This window comes from Mauremys reevesii, linkage group 2 (genome assembly GCF_016161935.1).
Source record: "Mauremys reevesii isolate NIE-2019 linkage group 2, ASM1616193v1, whole genome shotgun sequence".
Taxonomy (NCBI): domain Eukaryota; kingdom Metazoa; phylum Chordata; order Testudines; family Geoemydidae; genus Mauremys; species Mauremys reevesii.
The window spans coordinates 92,024,953-92,044,637 of NC_052624.1; the positions used below are offsets into that span (position 1 = coordinate 92,024,953).

General features: G+C 37.2%; 1 protein-coding gene across 2 annotated transcripts in view; it reads right to left on the reverse strand.

Annotated features, from left to right (window-relative positions):
• The window catches only part of VPS41 (VPS41 subunit of HOPS complex), a 146,526-nt gene that overhangs the window by 112,988 nt on the left and 13,853 nt on the right, over positions 1–19,685 (reverse strand). For both annotated transcript variants that reach the window (XM_039524930.1, XM_039524931.1), the window contains 2 exons: positions 12,931–13,038; positions 9,981–10,058 (listed from right to left, as the gene is read on the reverse strand). In XM_039524930.1, the coding sequence (XP_039380864.1) occupies positions 9,981–10,058; positions 12,931–13,038 (186 nt within the window). The remainder of the gene's footprint in view (positions 1–9,980; positions 10,059–12,930; positions 13,039–19,685) is intronic.

Sequence of the window (19,685 nt, forward strand, 5' to 3'; positions counted from 1 at the left end):
CAGTCAAGGACTAATTTGAAAGTAACTACTGTTGCTATACAAGTCATGTTCAGGGCATTAACACCTAAGAACAATCTGAATTGTTTGAGTTTAGTTCTATTGGGGCTACAATAAGAAACAACTATATACCCTGTCATGTCTTTTTAAATAAATAAGTCGTCTTCCAGAAGGGAAACTGTATTAGATCAACAATACCTTACCTCCTGTGGGAATAACATTTTAGTTTTTCCTTCATGTTTTGTTCATTGTGTTATGTCCCTGTTATGTCATTATTCTTATTCTTAAAAGAACAGCCCTTTTTTTTTTTAAATGGGGCTTCATCATTAATGTCACCTTAGATAACAAGCACTGTCCTCCAGGAAGGATTCCGTTGATTTTTACTTTCTAACTAGAAAAAACAGTTCCTAATGCAAATAATATTTTATTAATGCCAGAACTCTGAATAATTCTGACTAGGCACACAGGACCCTGCCTTATCTAGGCAGGAAAATGGCTGTCTCCAATATAAGATGCAGTTTAACAAAAGGAAAACAGCTCTGGAAATCAGCAATATACTAGCTTCTTAAGAATCTATCCTGTCCAAATCCTCCCTATGCTTTTAAAGGTTGTTAGGATTTAGAAAACGTGCATCTTTGCTAAAAGACAGCATTGTGAGAGTCCTAACACTGCTGAACTCCTATTACAGCAAATGCTGTAGCTAGACTATTCAACTGGCCCGGTGGTCCAGCAGCACATAGATGGAGCTGAGGCAGGGGAGGTGCATGGGGATTCAAACAGGAGTGGGGAGAGGAGATGGTCACTCATTAAACAAATGCATTTTGCCAGTCAATTCTTAAATTCCTAAAAGGAGTTATGCTGGGAAGTGGTGGTCTCTCAAATATTAACAAATTATAGATGTACAGCAACCTATTAGCAGCTTATATTTTTAGGAACTAAGCTTATCTGGAAAGCATAAGGAGAAGGGAGTGAAAAGATACATTCATAGTTATTTTTTAACCTCAAAAATAACAGTTTGTTATTTGTAGTATTTACTTTAAATAAAGGGATTTTAAAAAGCTAAACTAGTACCCTCTGGAAATACTTTTCCCTCTAAAATCAAAACTGAAAGAAAAGGCAAAATAAAGTATAAATATTCTTTGTGTAAATTTCTTCAAAAAATTATAACATTTATAATTTCAAACTTAATTTTCTCCTATCATTGAAAAAAATGTTGTAAACTGCCTATAATTTTAATAACTAAAAGTTAAGTACAGTGTTTTTAAAAGTGTTATAGGATGCAGCATAAATCCAGGGAACATATACAGTGAACCTGGATGATGATAAAAGAAAAGGTCTGATGGCTATTGTGCTCTGCGTACAACCTGACATTGTTATTTTTGTTCCAAGGAAATGAAATATCAAGAGGCTGAAAAGGAAACATGTAAATTTACTTAGTAGAACATTAGTAAAGTCTTCTATCGGATTTAACATTTTTGGAGTTACTATGTGCTTTGCAAGCACACACATACAGAGAGAGAGTTTTCTTTTATTAACAAACCTATATTAAAGATAGCATCTGTAATCTACTTACAATTTAGCATTCTTTCATAATATAAGAATTAACTGTATTTCTGGGGTAATCCTTAAAATGAAACTGGATTTTAATACATTTTCCACCACCCAGAGCTCCTCCTATACTACCAAGCAGAAGACCAAACTCAAGAGCTGAGTGGGAGCTGCCAGCTCATTAAGAAATGGCATTAGCAAGTTCCCCTGACAGTCCTATTCAGCCACGTTGAGCTGTATGGTAGGTAGATCTAATACAAAGCCTCAGACTGGATCAAGAAATGGCAAAGAGAGTTCAATTGCTATACAACCAAGAAACAAGAAACCGACCCACTAGAAAAGTCAGGACTCAGTAAGACTGGAGCTCCAGGAAGGTGACGTTGTGTCAGGAGAAGGACAGGGCAATGTATGTTTGAGCAGTAACCAAATAGTTGTAGAAACGCAATTAGTCTTAGGAGGCGTGCAGTCTGTATAGACAGACATTGTGAGAGGGGTGTTAAAACTATAAAAGGAGGAAAATATGGTAGAATGGAATCAATGGGTGAACAGACAGACTTCACAATCTGACTTGGATTAATTTAACCTATAAAACATATGCTACTATTTATGATGGTTGAGATTTTTGCTACCACCACAAAAAAGTTGACACATGATGGCCAATAGTATTTAAGAAATGAATGTAGGCACACTACTAGACATTTTAATAGCTGGCAAAAAACCCAGATGACACTATTTGACATCTTTGTATACCAAACAGTAAAATTATTGCAAGCTGCAAGCTATGTATTTGAACAAAAGATGTACTTTACTTTTTGTTGTTTTACTTAAATTTATGAACTACTAAAACTAAGCATATAACAGCAATAATAATAAAAAGAACACAGAGTTTACTGTGTCAGTCAAGTTACATTAAAAAAACCTAAAGCATGCTGCTGATTGTAATTTGGCTTCCTTGTAAGGCTCTTTGTTTTAATCCATATTAGTATAGGAATACTGCACTTTGGCTTCAAATTACAAATGCCATAAAACTGTGGTTCCGACATTTTCTTATATTGTGGACCACACTTTAAGTTGGAGGTACTCTCAAGTAACAGTTCTTCTACCAATTCTAATTTAAAACCTTGTCTGCGGCAACTATAGCACACACCCTCCCCTGATTTGGCTCCTATTAATTAATTAATTGATAAATAAATAAAGGATGATGATGAGATTATGGGTGAAGGGAAAAAAAAAACACCTCTCTGGTGCCAAGGTTCCAACATCTTTTGTATTGGTACAGTTTATCTCCTTTTCTTGGACATAAGATTTTTACATCCATAATAAATACTTCCTGTAGCCTGCAACCACCCCCACGTCAGTCTAACCTTTTTGCTTCTCCTACTTCCAACATTTATTCCAAAAGTATGTGTGAATTACATGAAGATGATATGCAGAATACCCATAAAGGGCTTTTTTGTTTTTACCTTCATTGGTCAAAAGAACTTTAAACCCTAGAACAGTCCAGTGGCCGTCAGCTGTTCTGCCTCATCCAACCAAGATTCCCCTCCTATCTAGTAATATGAAAAAGGGCTGGGTGGTCGTGACTTCTGCCCTGGAAGGGTTCTGCAGTGGGCCAAACTATCAGGAAGAATCACTTGAAAACTGAGAAGTTTCAACAGCTCCCCAGACCACTTGAAAATATTCCAATAAACTGTCCAAATTTGGGCCAGGGACCATCTTTTTGTTTTGTATTTGTACAGCGCCTAGCCCAATGGGGTCCTGGGTCATAACTAGGGCTCCTAGGCACTAGGTAATACCAATAAGAACAAAATATGATCTATCCCTATCTCTTTATAGCACTGGGAAAAACCTATACTCCTAAAAAGGTATACAAGTCACTCCTAGGTTTTTAGCAAACTTGAATGATCTGAAGTCACTACAGAAGTGTTTTAAATAGATGTTCTATACTATTCAGGTGCCCTAGTTATTATATAATTGATAGTCTTAAAATCAAAGTCCAAAAACATTTTCTTTAAAATCCAACAAGAACATCTCCTACATTAAGGGCCAATCCTAAATCACTCAAATCTCTAAGAGTTTTCCCACTGCTTTAAATGGGAGCAGGATAGGGACTTAAAGTTGTGACATCTGAGGAATAAGAAAATAGAAAACTCAGCTTGAGCCAGATGCTTGCCCTTAATTCACATTAGAGAGGAAATAAAGTTGAGTCCTGGAAGGGCGATTAGCTTATGTCACAACTGTAATCTTGTTTAAATACAATACTTGTATTAATTTTTCTTAAAAAATAAAAGGCAGATCACCCTTTTTTTTTTTTTTTGGAAGGACAGATTAAGCATACATCCACATCTACACTGCCATGCATTGCAAAGTAGCCAGGAAATTCTGGTGGGCCCTGTACAAAAGACAGGTTTTCCAGCTAATTGGTCTTTACCTTTAATTCTGGTCTTTTGTTTCATTTCATTTCAACACAATGAATGTCTTCAGGCATGGAGCCCCTCAGTTCTCTATGGCTGCAGTTCGTCGTTTCCGGCCAATGGGAACCGCCACTTCCCACAGCTCCCATTGGCTGGGAATGGCAAACCACGGTCACTGGGAGCTGAGGGGCTCCATGCCTGAAGACGCTCCAAATACACAAACTACAGTGTATTAGATCAGGGATCGGCAACCTTTGGCACGCGGCCCCCGGGACGGTTTGTTTACCTGCCACATTTGCAGGTTCGGCCAATCGCGGCTCCCACTGGCCGCGGTTCGCTGCTCCAGGCCAATGGGGGCAGCAGGAAGCAGCACGGACTGAGGGATGTGCTAGCCGTCGCTTTCTGCCACCCCACTGGCCTGGAGCAGCGAAACGCAGCCAGTGGGAGCTGCGATCGGCCAAACCTGCGGACACGGCAGGTAAACAAACCAGCCCAGCCCACCAGGGTGCTTACCCTGGCAGGCCGCGTGCCAAAGGTTGCCGATCCCTGTATTAGATATTCAATTCAATGATTCCATAGAGTTTAAAATCATCAAATTTTGGTGTAGACCCATTTATTGGCTGGGGGGAGAGATAGCTCAGTGGTTTGAGCATTGGCCTGCTAAACCCAGGGTTGTGAGTTCAATCCTTGAGGGGGCCATTTAGGGAACTGGGGCAAAAATCTGTCTGGGGATTGGTCCTGCTTTGAGCAGGAGGTTGGACTAGATGAGGTCCTGAGGCCCCTTCCAACTCTGATATTCTATAAGCCAAACTCCGCTCTTTGATGCATCACTTTTTAACCGAAAATATTCGGCTTAAGAATGAGTATATACGGTAAATCATATATATTATATATAAAAAGCCCCAGCCTGGAAGGGATGTGAAACATCAATTTATAAAATTCTACAACAAAAGGGGTGTCTCTTAAATATTTCATGATTTTTAAAAAATTCCTCCAGTCTCGATGGTCTCAGAAATGTTACATGCTAAAAAGGATTTCAATTCTTCCTACCAAAAGACTGCCTTAAAACGTTATTTAAATTTGTTTTCTGCATTCATGCATCACCTTTGAAACATTAAATATTAAAAACCAACCCTACTTATAAAGTGGCTCTTAGAGGGGGAAAATATAGGCTAAGCACAGGACTTCATTGGCACAAGCCAAGACTAGTTACCATATTTGTTTTAAACATGATGTTTATTAAAACACCTGGGAAAGAGGGCATCTATTTTTGCCCCCAAAACGTTTTTTATTTGTTACTTAAGTAAATGTTTGCACAGCTTTCCTCATAGCTACAAGTCCTTAACCCACAAGATGTCAGTTGAGGCAATAATTATATTAATCAATTGTAGACAGTCTAAGACAAAAACAAAGATGTGGAAGCATTTGGAATTAAGACGCTGTAAATCACTTCTGCACAATCCTTTGTCAGTGGAGTTATCAGGATGGGGTTTTTTGTTTTGTTTTGTTTTTGGCCTTTTAGTCATAATTTTCAAAATAGTTGACACATTTCATACGACTCAATGCACTGAACCTTAATCCAAAAGAACACCAGTTTGTCAAATGCAAGTGATTTGAGGATGCATATCAGTTAATCTTAAGTGCTTGTCACCAACAAAGACAGCTATGCTGGTGAGAGCAAAGGCATCCTAGGTGAGGAGAAGGGGTCTGTACCAGGATATTAGCATAGTATTTACAAGATAACCAAAATGCAGGGTCTAAACCAAGAAAACACATCTCATATAATCCCCCCTGCCTGAAGGCCTCCAAACCTGTTGGGGCCTAGTGGATTCCTTCTACTCATTTTTCTTAGAACACAGGAATTTCAAAGTTGAATAGACCACTGGTTCACCTCAAGTATCCCATCACCAACAGTGGGCAGTACCAGATGCTTCAGGAAGATGGTGTAGAAAACTCCAGCCCTAATCCTGCAAAGACTATTAAACACATGCTTAAAAATTACACACTGTAAGTATTCCCATTGACTTCCATGGGATTACTCCCAGAGCATAAAGTACATTACATGTTTAAGTCTCCACAGAATCGGAGCCAACATTCATGGCTTATGGGATAACCTGCCCAGAGGGAAAGTTTCTTCCTCACTCAGCACCTTACAGAATCAAGAGCCCTAGACGTTAAAAAAAAAAAAAAAAGCATAAAGAAGAATGCGAAGAGCCCAGCTACTTTCTAGAGCTGCCTGGTTTTAATTTACAAAGTATTATAGGAAGGTACTGAATTACTTCAGTTTTCAATAGAAAGCACATAATGAACATTAGTCAGTAGAGATTCTGCAAAGGTATGTTCCACATCTCTTGCAAGTTTGACAAAGCTAAACAAACAGAAGAACTATACTGCAAGAGTCCAGTCTTCCAAAATCAGCCTCACATTTTGAATCAAAATCAATGTTACTCATTATGAAACAGAAAAAAGTGTAATGTAGATAATTAGACTCCCATACGTATATATTCCTGAGGTTGGGAAGGAGCAAAATGAGAAAAATGGAACTGAGAAAATGGAAAGTACGAAGGGAAAACTGTGAGGAAACTTCTAGTTTATTTTGCATAACAATCACATAAGTTATCTGTCAGTTTTCAGAGGAGTCTAAGTGACAACATCCTCTAGTCTACTTTTTCCTCTTTCAACTCAGAAATGAGTTTTCTTAATAGTGGTTAGCTTAGTTAAACTAAATGGCAGAGGTCGGGGGGTTTTTTTGGTCCTAAAGCAATATAGTCAAGTCTCTGTCTGAAATATCTTTACCTACTATCATTCCCATCAACTCTTAAGATTACTATAAATGAGAGTAATGTGTAATCTCAAAATCTTGTCTCTCTCACCAACAGAAGTTGGTCCAATTAAAAAAAAAGTAATCTAGACACACAAGGTGGGTGAGGTATTTTGTTTTTTTGTTTTTTTCACTTTTTCCCCCAATTTATTTTTTGCATTTGACAATATTTTGTCTATGGTAATTTTCACGGTCTCTCCTGATAACCAGTTTTTCCTGGTTGTGTAGGTCTTTCACATAGTGACAGGGAAAGAGAAGAATATTTTTAAGATACAGTAAAACATGGCTGTAAAACCACAAAAATGGCAGACACACTCAGGGGCACGGATAGTACCTGAAATTACTTAATTCATTTCTTTTAAACAGACAGATTTTGAGTTGTTGGTGTCCTTTTAACTATACTAAAAGGAGAAAGCTGAAGCTATGCTTAAAAAACATCAACTTTTTTAAAAGATGTGTGAAATTTTAGTCTTGAAGTTCTTAATTTGCCAGGGCTGCAAATTATTCCGAGATTGCAACAATCTGAAGTAATATTTCTTTCACGAGAAACCTTATCCTACTTACCTGAACAATCTTTTTCTTCAAATAATAAATTCCACCATTCATTATAACAGGCCTTCAGCCTGTTTACTCCTTGGAGACAGAACCCAGCAAGAGCCAAGGTTAACTAGCTCTCCTTACTGCAGAGCATTAAAAAAAAACTAAAGCCTTTGAAGGGTATGATTGGGTGTTACTGTGTGACTCTCTCCTTCCTGAAAAGATTTTTTCTCTTCACAACCCTGTGGAGGGCAAAATGGTAGACAAAGGGAAAAAGAAAGGGGAAGGAAGGCTGTCCTGCTCCTTCTCCATCTGATGGTTATGTCTCTATATTCTGTAATCTAGCCACTTCAGACACAGTTTAGGCTGGATGGCAGTGATTTTGGCATGGAAAGAGGCACATCGATGAGGACAAACTGCCTCAGTAGTTGCAGCTCTCCATCTTGGGAAACAGCATTCAAGGGATTGCACACTAAGCTTGGGAAGGGTACTTCAGAGCTGCGACAGTTCACACACATGCAGCCCTCTTTGCTTTAGAATGCCTGGTGATTAATAGAATGTATATTACATTACACTACAATTTTGAACCCACATAACTCCGTCATATCAAAAACAATTTTAATCGGAATCTTAAAAGGCACCTCTTCTTCATAAACCTTGCTTAACTTCAGCTTTCTATTCTCAACTACTAATGCATTACAGCTGCTGAACAAAGTTGAAAAAAATTAAAGATACTAAAACTGAACAGGAACAGTTTATTTTCCCCACACATACATACTGTTCTCAGCCCCAAGAACAATAGAACCGATTATCCTTACAAATAAACAAGACCTGGAAAACTTCAACCTGGAATAGTAAAATTTTGTGAGAGTTATAAGCAAGTGCAAACGAGATTTTTAGAATAGAAATGCTTAAGTAACCTACCTTAATTTTACTGTAACAAACATAAAACAGTAGCTGTTGCTAGCATTCTGTGGTATAAAGCAAACACACACAGACACACACACACACGCTTTGAGGGACTGGGGTTTTTTTGCCTCTATTTCCTGGTAGGGCATCCATATTATTCTTAGGTTCTGACTCTGCCTGGGATCTGTGCAGATAAGCCCTTATGCCCATGCAGTGCACTCTATTGAAATCAACAGGGCGTTGCGCAGGCATGTGGATCACCTTGTAGGATTGGGGCATTAGTGATCACTAGTTGTAGGACTGGTAGGAAGAGGAGACTTGCAACAAGAGGAAGTGTTTCAGGCATGTAACACACAGAGTCCATCTGTGGGGTAAATACAACTATCAGACAGATGCATTTCAGGCCTGAATCTAGGGGAAAGACACTAACTGATTTTAATAGGCTTTGGATCAGTCCCTTAATGCATAGCTTAGAAATGAAGAAATTGGGATTTAGATAAAATTCTGATCTGCCTCAAATAAATCAGATTGGAGTAAAATTACAAGTGTATGTCTTTGGCAAATAGCACCTGTGTAAAGTAATCAGAACATGGAAGGGAGCCAGGCAAAGCCCTTCTTCCCCTGAAAGTATTTTGGGGAAGTTCTATGGCTTGTGTCATAAAGGAGGTCAGATTAGATGATCACAATGGTCCCTTCTGGCCTTGGAATCTATGAATCTATTAAATGCAGTCAGCATCTACCCTGTCGGGCTGATGGAGCACACACAGTTAACCTGACTTTCACTAATCTCAAGTAAGGTCACTGTCAATCTGACCACTATAATATATAAAATTTCCTTCAAAGGCTGTTCCTAGGAGATTTTTTTTGGTGGTTTTTATTTTTTTGGAAACAATTGTGTAATTAGATTGTTCAAATATAAAAATATAACCTTTCACCTTTCATGTGCAGCTAGCTGTGTCAGCTTCAGAACATGTGTTGTATTTTGCAAACATGTCGGCATCTTGTGATAGATACTTTGACAAGAGCTGACGCTGCTTTTGAAAAAGTGATGTCTGCCCACTGGAATATGTGACAATGCTAGGAAAAAAAACTTGACTAAAATAAAACAAAGCAAAAAAAAAGTAACACACACACTCAAAACCCTCCATACTTTAAAAACATGCATTTAATACCTTAGAACGCAGCTTTAAATTCAACATTTCATTCATTCTCAATGATTCCAGGAACAACAATAAAAAAAAAAGTCTGCTTCTTCTCCTTCAATCAATACAATCCCTTAAGAGTCTAAGCTTCAAAACATTCACATAAAATATTAGCTTTATATATTTGCAGTAGATAAACTGAACTAGCAAGGCAATCAATCAATTTTCAATTACTTTTGGCATCTTGATAAGATGATAGCACACATAGTAACAATCAACAAATGTCGGCTAATAAGTCGGCTAATACCTTAAGGAAGTCAAGAGCCTCTAGAGGAGGTAGATGATTATCGTTAATTACAATCACAAATATGTATTTCCTTTTCTGTAGTAATGATGAACACATCCTACATGCAATCTGAGATGTGTCCACATAAGACAATGTGCTATAGTGTCTTTTTCCATGTTTCATATTCATCCTCTCATATCAGGAGGAGTTTTTTAAATGTATTTTTAAAATTTCAGGTGTAGTGAGACCAATAACCTCATTTACTATTTGGTACATCACAATATTTTGCATCGCAATAAATTTTTTCTAAATTATGGGTTACTTACAATGTCAACCTTTTGGGTGATGTTTCCCTGGACATCAAGTAAATAAACCTTGCCATAATGTGTGCCGAGTGCCAAAAACTGTGATAAGAAAAAGAGAAAGAGACTGATTAAATAAATACATTGCAACTTTAAAAAAATCCCACCAGGTAAAGAACTCCAGGATATTCAGTAGATTAATTTTTAACAGCAACCTAAAAGACAATATTTTATGGACGAAGCTTATTTTGGATGCACCTAAAGAATAAAACAAGGCTTGAAGCCCATATTATTGTGATCGTGCAAGTTAGCTGTCAGAATGAGTCATGGGAACCCTCATCTACTGACAACTAATGGTATGTCTGCACTCTGTACATATTGCCTGATGGACTGTGGCAGCAAATTAAAAATGCAGCGTGAAAACAAGGGTAACACATGCTTGAAAATAAAGCTATGGAAATGATTAAGAAGCTATTTACTTTTAATTCTTCTTTGCCAATACAATAAATATTCAAAAACAAAGCTACCAACTACTAGGCCTTTATTACACAGAATCCCATAACATGGAAAGCTATTTAAAGATCCAATGCATTTAATATTATCCCGATTCTTTATTTTCTTTGACACTGATATTTTGACGTTTAATGATGCATGCATTCACCCGCCATTTTATACTATGATAGTCTAATTATGACAAATCCTTTCTCAACAAATACACATAACAGAACTATACATTTATCTGATAGATGTAAAAAAGCAAAATGATTCCAGGAGACCCACAGTTAGTTGAACTGTGTGAACTAACCCTAAACAAACCAGCAGAAACTTCAGTGCTACTTGATATGACAGATGGTTTTTCCTTCCCCCCCCCCCTTTTTTCCTATTTAGCATTACTCAAATGGCCTAGGCTCCTAAATTCTCTGTATTTCTCTGCATGTGAGCATGCTTCATTGCAACCAATAATGAAATGCTCAAATTTACAAGCACTACTAAGCGTGTCAGTCAAGCAGCACAATCTTTAAAAAATAACCTTACAGAAAGTCAAGGTTTAAAAGGATTTATCAAAATGGAATTGCTTAAAATGAAATTTCAGTTCAGGCACTTAAAATATGAAGCTACATTAAAGAGGAGTCAAAAAAAAAGGGAAAGAAGGGGTTCATTAGAAATTCATCCCCTGCAATGCCTTTCACTCCTGCAAGGTTGCCTTTTTTCAGGAAGAAAAAAGTCCCCCGGGTAAAAAAATCAATACTGGTTAATAAAACATCAGGTGTGCAGACATAACTAGGTATGACTATTCCACTGCACAGGCCTGCTTGAATGCACCAGGTGCCAGGACGATTAGTCATCCAGTGCAGACAGCGAGCCTGGTGAAAATATGATGCTATAGCACTGAAAGAAAAAATAATTCCGGGGAGAAATTAGTCTGACTATATAAGCCAGAATTTGGGACTCCCAACAAAGTCAAATTGTTCTAATCAGAAGTATGTGTATAATAGGACTATAATTTCATTTATGCTAACTCTTTTGTATGGTTTTCCTTAACCCCCACTTCATCCCTGGGGGATGGGCGGAAAGCTTACACTCTACCTTTGCTTTTAGGCTCTCTGTTGTAACAGACCAATTCCCAAAAGACCAATCCCCTAGCTTCTAATAATATTGGTCCTCCTCATAAATAGTTTATCTAGTTTGCTAGAAATCTAAGAGTGTTTGGATACTTAAAACAGCCTTACTGTAGTGTCATTCTTTGTGACCCTATAGTTAAGGTTGGTATTCTGGAAATTTCCATATATAAAATTCTATTTAATTGGTTGGGTTTAAAAATTCACGTAAAATTGAAAAAAGGTCCCAAACTAGGAGGAGTTTCTTTCCAATTTTCAAAACATCTGTTCAATTTTAAATCTTTAATGTTTAAAAGAGAGACTCACAGTTTTTTGTTCATACAGTTAAATTTAAGATTTAACAGATTTAAAACATGAACTTTCACTACCCTAAAAAGTGCCTCTGAAGCAGCTGTGCCAGTATTCTGAATAAAGAAACACTCAGCACAAGTCTTAATCTTGAATGTATAACAAAACAACATATCACAGACACCCCAATGGTAGCTGGTATGCAGCCATTATAGTCTGCTAGAAAATAATATATATACAAAAATACAACTGTATATATTATATTTTTAATATATTATAACACCTTTTTGATAGGAGTCATTAAAGTCATACACTTTCAAATGTACACCTTGTCTTTAATATTTTATAACAGAAAAAGAAAAAAATTGTTTAGTTGATGCACACAGAGTTACAAAAACCGTAGTTGAAGTTGCCACTCCATCTTCTTCTCACAAAACTGTACTTTTATTCCCATCAATGCAAGCCCTTCTGTCTTCAGTGTTCTTTTCTCCTGCGTCTTTTAGACTAATGTTATTAGTACAGGTTTTGAGTCGCACCCCCTGGTCTGAGTTTACTGAGCCTAGGTTGCTTGTAAAGTATCAGGAATAAATGTATTTTAATTACTTTCCTGTTTTATTAACAAAATCTCAGTTGTCTTCTACAGATGAATACCTGCTCCCACGAAATCAGTCCCTGGCAGGACTGAGTTTGTTTGGAATGTTTCAAAAGATGCTGAATTCTTTACCTGATAAAGTATGGTTGGGACTGCATCTTGATCCTAGGCCATAAGTTTTTAATTAGAACTAAATCTCACAGTAGCTCATATAAACATTCCACCTTACAAAATATGGAATTCTTACCTCTTACCCCAAGAGGGGAGGGGAGGGAGAGAAGCGGTGTCCAACAAGAGGTTATTATTAAGTCAGCTCAGCTTACACTGTACTTAGCTGAGACGATCTTCAGATCTGTCAGTTCCTTAACCAAAATCTCTAACTTTTTTTGATAAAGATAACATATAAACAGACAGCTATTTTAAAAACAAGCAAACAGTTAGTTCATATTCACACCCAGAAAAAAGAAAAAGGTACCTTTTCATGCACGGTCATGCAACTGGCTGCATCCTTTTGGAGAATTTCAGTCACTCCATTAGAAAGCCTTTCATACTTCAGCTTGGGTTCTTCTTCACTCTCATCTTCCTATGTTATTAAGAGTTTGGGGCAGGGGGAGGGGGAAAAGAGGGGGTTTTTAAGTTTAATTTAAATACCAAATACTCAGATTCCCCAAATACTATCACACAGCAACAGCCATAGATGGTTCTCTATGATCTCTCAACAAACAGCCACTATACTTAACATTCCAATTACTGGTACCAGAGTTCTGGGTGCAACTAAATACAATACTGTAAATAAGTAAATTGATACAGTTCAACTGTAAGAGGCACTTAGTTGATTTGTAACAAGCAGGAAAAATGTACATGGGTACTTTGTTAAATAATGTTACTCATTCCCAATTAAAGAAAAAAATGAAGTATGGATATGGCAAAGTTGGTGATGATAAAAAATATATATATATGTATGCAGCTGTAGCCACTTTTAGCTCCGAGTTGAAGCATGCACATTACAAGAAACTTGAAGACCTTTACAAGATGCTGCACCTCGGTAGGAAGGACAGACACAAAATGCTGTGAATAAAAATAAAAATATCTACTAGGAATGTGTTACCTGTATCAGACATGTCAATGGGTTTCATGTTCAAACAAACAAAAAGTAGATATGTTGCTGCAAAACTGTTCGAGAAAAAGATCTGGACACAATAACCTTCATATGGATAAACTGTGATCTAGCACATTTGTAGGACCTCAAACCTACCCTATTGTTACCCTTTAAACAAACTATGTAGTCATCCAATCACCATTCTGGACTGAGGAAAGGCACATAAAAGTGACACAAAGTGAATGGTTAGATGAGAGAGAGAGAGAGGGAGAAAGAAAGAAAGAAAGCTAGCCGATCAAAACAAACAGTCAATCTAGTTGTCCACCTTCTATAAATGAATGCTCAAGGTTCAATACAGTGTTTGGGTGTTTATACCAAAATGCCCTACTGCCGTTTTATTTTTATATATATATATATATATATATATATATATATATATATATATATATATATATATATATATATATATATATATATATATATATATATATATATATATATATATATATATATATTTCAAATGGATACAGTTTATATTTAATAGCTTCATTTGATACTATATGTTCCAAAGCATCCTTACTATGAAGTAGTATATCTACAATGACATCCCCCTATTCTCAATTAGAATGAGAACACTACTATCAAAAGTACAAATTTAGTGTATACATACGGGATATAGTATTCTTTTTCACTTTCTGCCCTCAGATTGATGTGTATCATTGCTGTGCACTGTTAAAACAGCTCCGGTGTTCCACCCCACTGATGGGTGAAATGATTCTAATACTGACTTCAAAAAGGGGTGTAGGAGATTCAATTAATATTCATAAAGCATAATGAGAGCCTCAGACAAAAGGTGCTATAGATGTGCTGTTTTTTCATGTCTAATGAGTATAAACACTATATAACTCCCAATGGAGAAACAAAGAAAACCAACAGTATTTCATTTAAGCTTTTCGTCAAGTAAAAACACACCAGTCTTTTGCTAGATTAAAAGCCAATATGATTACTTAATATACTAAACTACTAAGACTGTTTAAACTATTATCTCCCATGTTATCATGATATATGTTCTTTTCCAGAAAACACAATAAAAATATGAAACTATGGTAGAAATTCAATATTTCATACCACCAACTTACTGTATACATGCTAGAATAAAAGATTCTTTTAAAATTTGTTCGAGAGTTTTATGGCTTCATACAAAAGGAATTAATATAGGGATGTCAACAACCATGACATAGTTGTCTGAAGTGAAATGTCAAAATGTCCAGCAAGAAACAATTTTATTCAGTAAATCCAACATTGAACAAAGTTGTTACCAGTCAGAATGACAATGTCAAATTAGAGTGCTGTATATAAAAGTCAGCTAAGTTACCTGTGCTTCCAAATCCTTAACAGATGAAAATTGTAAAAATCATGAAAAAGTAGTGCTTTTTATTTATATATTTTACAACAATTAATACATTATTGTATTTCTTACATCATTACAAAAGACTACACTTGAAATGCATCAGTAATCTGTGCATCCTGACATAAATATGTGAAGTAAAAATTCAATTCTAGGCAAATAGTCTTTGTAATAAAAAAATGTTGCTGAACTCTGGACATCATCTGTGCAACCAATGTGAAAAGTTAATTCTAGTCTCTCGAGTATTTTGCATAAAAGCATTCACCCACGGGCCGTTAGAGATTGTTACTGTAAATAAGTTTTGCCTGTCTTATGTATGAGTGGAAACCAAATAATTTTTCCTGCACATGCATATAAAAATATATATACTTTCAAAACTCAGTGTACTGAAGCATTCTCCCAGGCTTCAAGAAAATGTATACAAAATGAAAACTTCAAATTTTAGCCACAATGATGTACCCACTCCATGCTTTTCTTACAGGTATCTTTTATGTAACGTAAAAGTCAGGCAAAAGGTGAATTTAAGAAATTTTTGCCTCACTGTAAAAAAGGAAATGAAAAATGATTTGTAAAAAAAATACAAGTTTACTCTATTGCCACAGACTATCACATTCTAAATGAGAGAGAAAATGTCAAACACATTTAATGTACTTGAGCTTAACATCTTACAAATATTTTCTTATCAGGAAAAGCTTTTATGCAGCCTGAACTTCTAAGGTAAACACAAGCCAGCATTAATAAAAAGCAAATCAATAATTTTTGTTAAATTTTAATAATCCTGCAAACCTACAAATAAAACCATCAGCAGCCTGAGTTGAGATGACAGTTAGCTGCGTTTCTATGACAACCTGGTGGAATAGTACAAGTCCTGACTTGCAGCAAAGCTAAGATATGAACAGAGTGACATTTACCCCATACAAGAAAACTCAGCTTTCCAAAAAAAAAAAAAAATCAATTTCTCAACTAACATGGATTTTTACTAAGTGTATGGCACTTTTAATTAAAAGACAAGTCCTTTAAACCATCCTAGGACTCAAACATTTGCAAATAAATTTTATATTACTGTTACTTGTACTGTAGCTTAACATGTTTTTCACATTTTTGTTACCCAGAGAACTAATGCTTCATAACACTTACAGGGTTTTGAATTTTTTGTCAAATATATTTGTTTAGTATTATTCAAACAGCACTTGAAAATATCCAAAGTTAGAAGGTTTAAAAAAAAAAAAGTACTATACAGAAGAAAATTTTTGAAGCTCTCTGCAAATGAGATATTTAAATCTTGGTTGAAGTAAAACAAATAACGCTGGAACAACCATGCTACAGTTTAACTAATGACCAATTTGTAAACCACAGGGAAAACCATTTTAAGAATTATTTTCCGTTGGTTATTCTGCTGTTCCATTTCCCTTAGATTTTCTAATTCCGAGAATGAAAACACCCAGTATATGCTATAAAGATCTTTTCCATTTACCTTTGAATATTTCCTACTGAAAGCCATACACAAAACTAACACAATGAACTAATAAGATCAAAAGAACTTCTGTTTACAGCTGTATCCTTTGTTAATATGGAGCTCCTTAAGTGAAATGGGAAGATGCTCCTCTTTCCATTCTTCAAATCTGTCTGTATATAGTGGTCTACCAAATCTTCAAGAGTCAAACAATATAATAAACTACAGAGAGCTAAAAAGGTGGCAGTACGTCTTAAGAAGGCCAGTTTAGTTAGAGGAAGACATCACTCGGATTTCTCAATACTAGGATCATAACCTATCTCTCTTGAGATATTCTGAATCAGTCTTTCCCAGCTTTGCCTACAAGAATGACTGCAGTAGAACCCAATATGCAGTGAAAACTGACATAAGGACCTTACAAAGATGGTCTCAAGAGAGAATCCGTGGGCAGTTTCTTGAGTTACTACAGGGGTAGGCAACCTATGGCATGGGTGCCGAAGGCGGCATGCAAGCTGATTTTCAGTTCATGGAGGATAGGTCCATCAATAGCTATTAGCCAGGATGGGCAGGGATGGCATCCCTAGCCTCTGTTTGCCAGAAGCTGGGAGTAAGAGAGAGGGAATGAATGGATCATTTGATGATTACCTGTTCATTGCCTCTGGGGCACCTGGCATTGGTCACTGTCAGAAGACAAGATACTGGGCTAGATGGACCTTTGGCCTGACCCAGTATGGCCATGCTTATGATAGCATTTTTAGTTCTCTAGGTAAGGAATCAGATGATGTGGGTGAGGGTATTGCACCTGTTCCCACTATAATAACTGGCAGTTTGGCTACTGAATTCAAAATTTAACAAAATTGACCAGAGGTGAGGATGCCACACACAGTTATATAGTGATGTGGCATCGATATACAAAGATTAATGTTTGTAAAGGGATTTGGAAATTAATTGCTAGGTATAATGCATTTTGTTGTATTAACATGTTGCAATCATAGACAATCACCTCAAAAGCAGCACTAGGATGTGCAACATGATTTTGAGGTTCTCTGCAACTCAGGGTACATGGACGCTTCATGCTGGAGGTCTGAGATCCAGCTGGGCAAGATGTATGCTCGCTAGCTAAATCACTATGTATCACCCTTTTATCATCTGTCCTGTGTTAGGATAAAGCTTCAAGACTTTTTGTTCTTGTCCAAAAGATCGAGGGGCTTTCTCTGCTTATGAAGGGTGAAGCTGTGTTGTCAGGATTAGGATCATGATTTGTCAATTTTTCTCAATGCACTCAGAGAAATATTACTATGATATACATAAATAAAAGAATTTTGGACAGGAAAAATAGACATTTAGTGGCCTTTCATGTTCAGAACCCTAATTTGCTGACAGCCAAGCAACAAACTGGACTAAGCTCTAAAGTAAGCTATTCTATTGCTCATCCAGTTGAAGGTAAAATCAGGGGCGGCTCTAGGGATTTTGCCGCCCCAAGCACGGCAGGCAGGCTGCCTCCGGTGGTTTGCCTGTGGAGGGTCTGCTGGTCCCGCGGCTTCGGCGGACCTCCCGCAGGCGTGCCTGCGGGAGGTCCGCCGAAGTCGCGGGACCAGCGGACCCTCTGCAGGCATGTCTGCGGGAGGTCCACTGAAGCCGCGGGACCAGTGGACCTTCCGCAGGTAAGCCACGGAAGGCAGCCTGCCTGCCGTCCTCGCGGCGCCGGCAGAGTGCCTCCCGCGGCTTGCTGCCCCAAGCACGCACTTGGAGCGCTGGTGCCTGGAGCCGCCCCTGGGTAAAATGTTGAGAGGTAGTGGGGGACCAGCCTGCAGATATATCTGTGTTACTCCCCTGTGTAAGACTATGCAAAACCCATTCACGCTGGTAAACCTATTTCAAAGAAAGAAATAATTCCTTCTGGTCAGAAGTGGGGGAGGAGAGACGAAAATCAAACTGTTGTGATTAGAAAATTTTAAAAAGCAGGGAAGGAATGACTGGACAAGTTAACAGATTAACAATAGAATACAGAGACTTTCATCTCAATCATCAGTTCAAATTCAGATCAGGCTGATACTGGCAAAACATTATTACCATTTGATGGCTGTTGGGAGGCTTACCAAAATGAATTTGTAGTATCAGGCCAGTTCCTAGCTGACAGACGGCCACGTGAAAAAGAACTCCACCGCAGCTAACAACCTGGATGGCAGCTTCAGCAAAGATACAAAGGTATGAGTGCCCCTGAAGATTAAGCCACCCTCTTAGCAGCAGAAGGGTTTCTTTAGGCAAGAGTTGAGAACCACTGGCAAGATAGTGTGAAGAAATGTACTCTTCTTCCCCAGTTATACCTACTCCACAGGCAAAGAAAGGACAACTTTCTCTCTTTCTCCAGGGCTGACAACATAGCACCTTTTTCCACGTGCACTAAGCTAGTTAAAAATGAAATTGAAATAAATATTAAAAACCCTTGCAAGCTTCTAACCTGTAGAAGAATAAATGTGTATTAATATGGCTACAATACACTGCTTTTCTGAGTAAGGAAATGAAGTGAATCACCTCCTGTGCAACCCCAGTATGATTCTTCATAAGCCAAATCACCAAAAACATGCTGAACTTTGGCAAATATGGATCAGGCTATCAGGAAAATTGGTGACAGAAATCTTTTCTTCTGATGGATTTTCTGCTGAGGATTTATTTAATCCTTTGACTTCTTTGGGAAAAATGTAGGTATACTAAAGCAAGGAATTACAATGATATGGCTGCCCATGAATAAATATTAAGATGGTTGCATTCCAAGGATGAAATAATATACAGATGAAAGGAAAAGCACACAGCATTTTATTTCTTTTCAGGACTGCCATGGTATAAAGAAAATCTCAAAATATGTGTGGAACACCAATTCTAGATTCACCCCTACAAGTCTAGACATAAGCCAAGCTGTGAAATAGAAGTACAGAAGACATACTGCACATGGACAATCTTCATAAGTAAGATGTAAAAAAATATAGTCCACAAAAGTATTTGGTATTTTCACTTCAGCTGTCTATTTGTTTTTTCTCACTTCAAGTTGTGTGTACCCCAAACCACTGGGAATTATAAAACCACTTCAACCGCATACAATAATCCTAGTCACTCTAATTACATAAGAGCAACATAAAATGGCTTGTTCTATTTTTGATATCCCAGACAAGTTCCAATAGGGAAGGAAAAGCCTAAGACAATTCAGATCTGAATGAAACTTCACCTTTCCACTTGTATTTCCCTTTGCTGAGTAAGGAATTTCAACAGAAC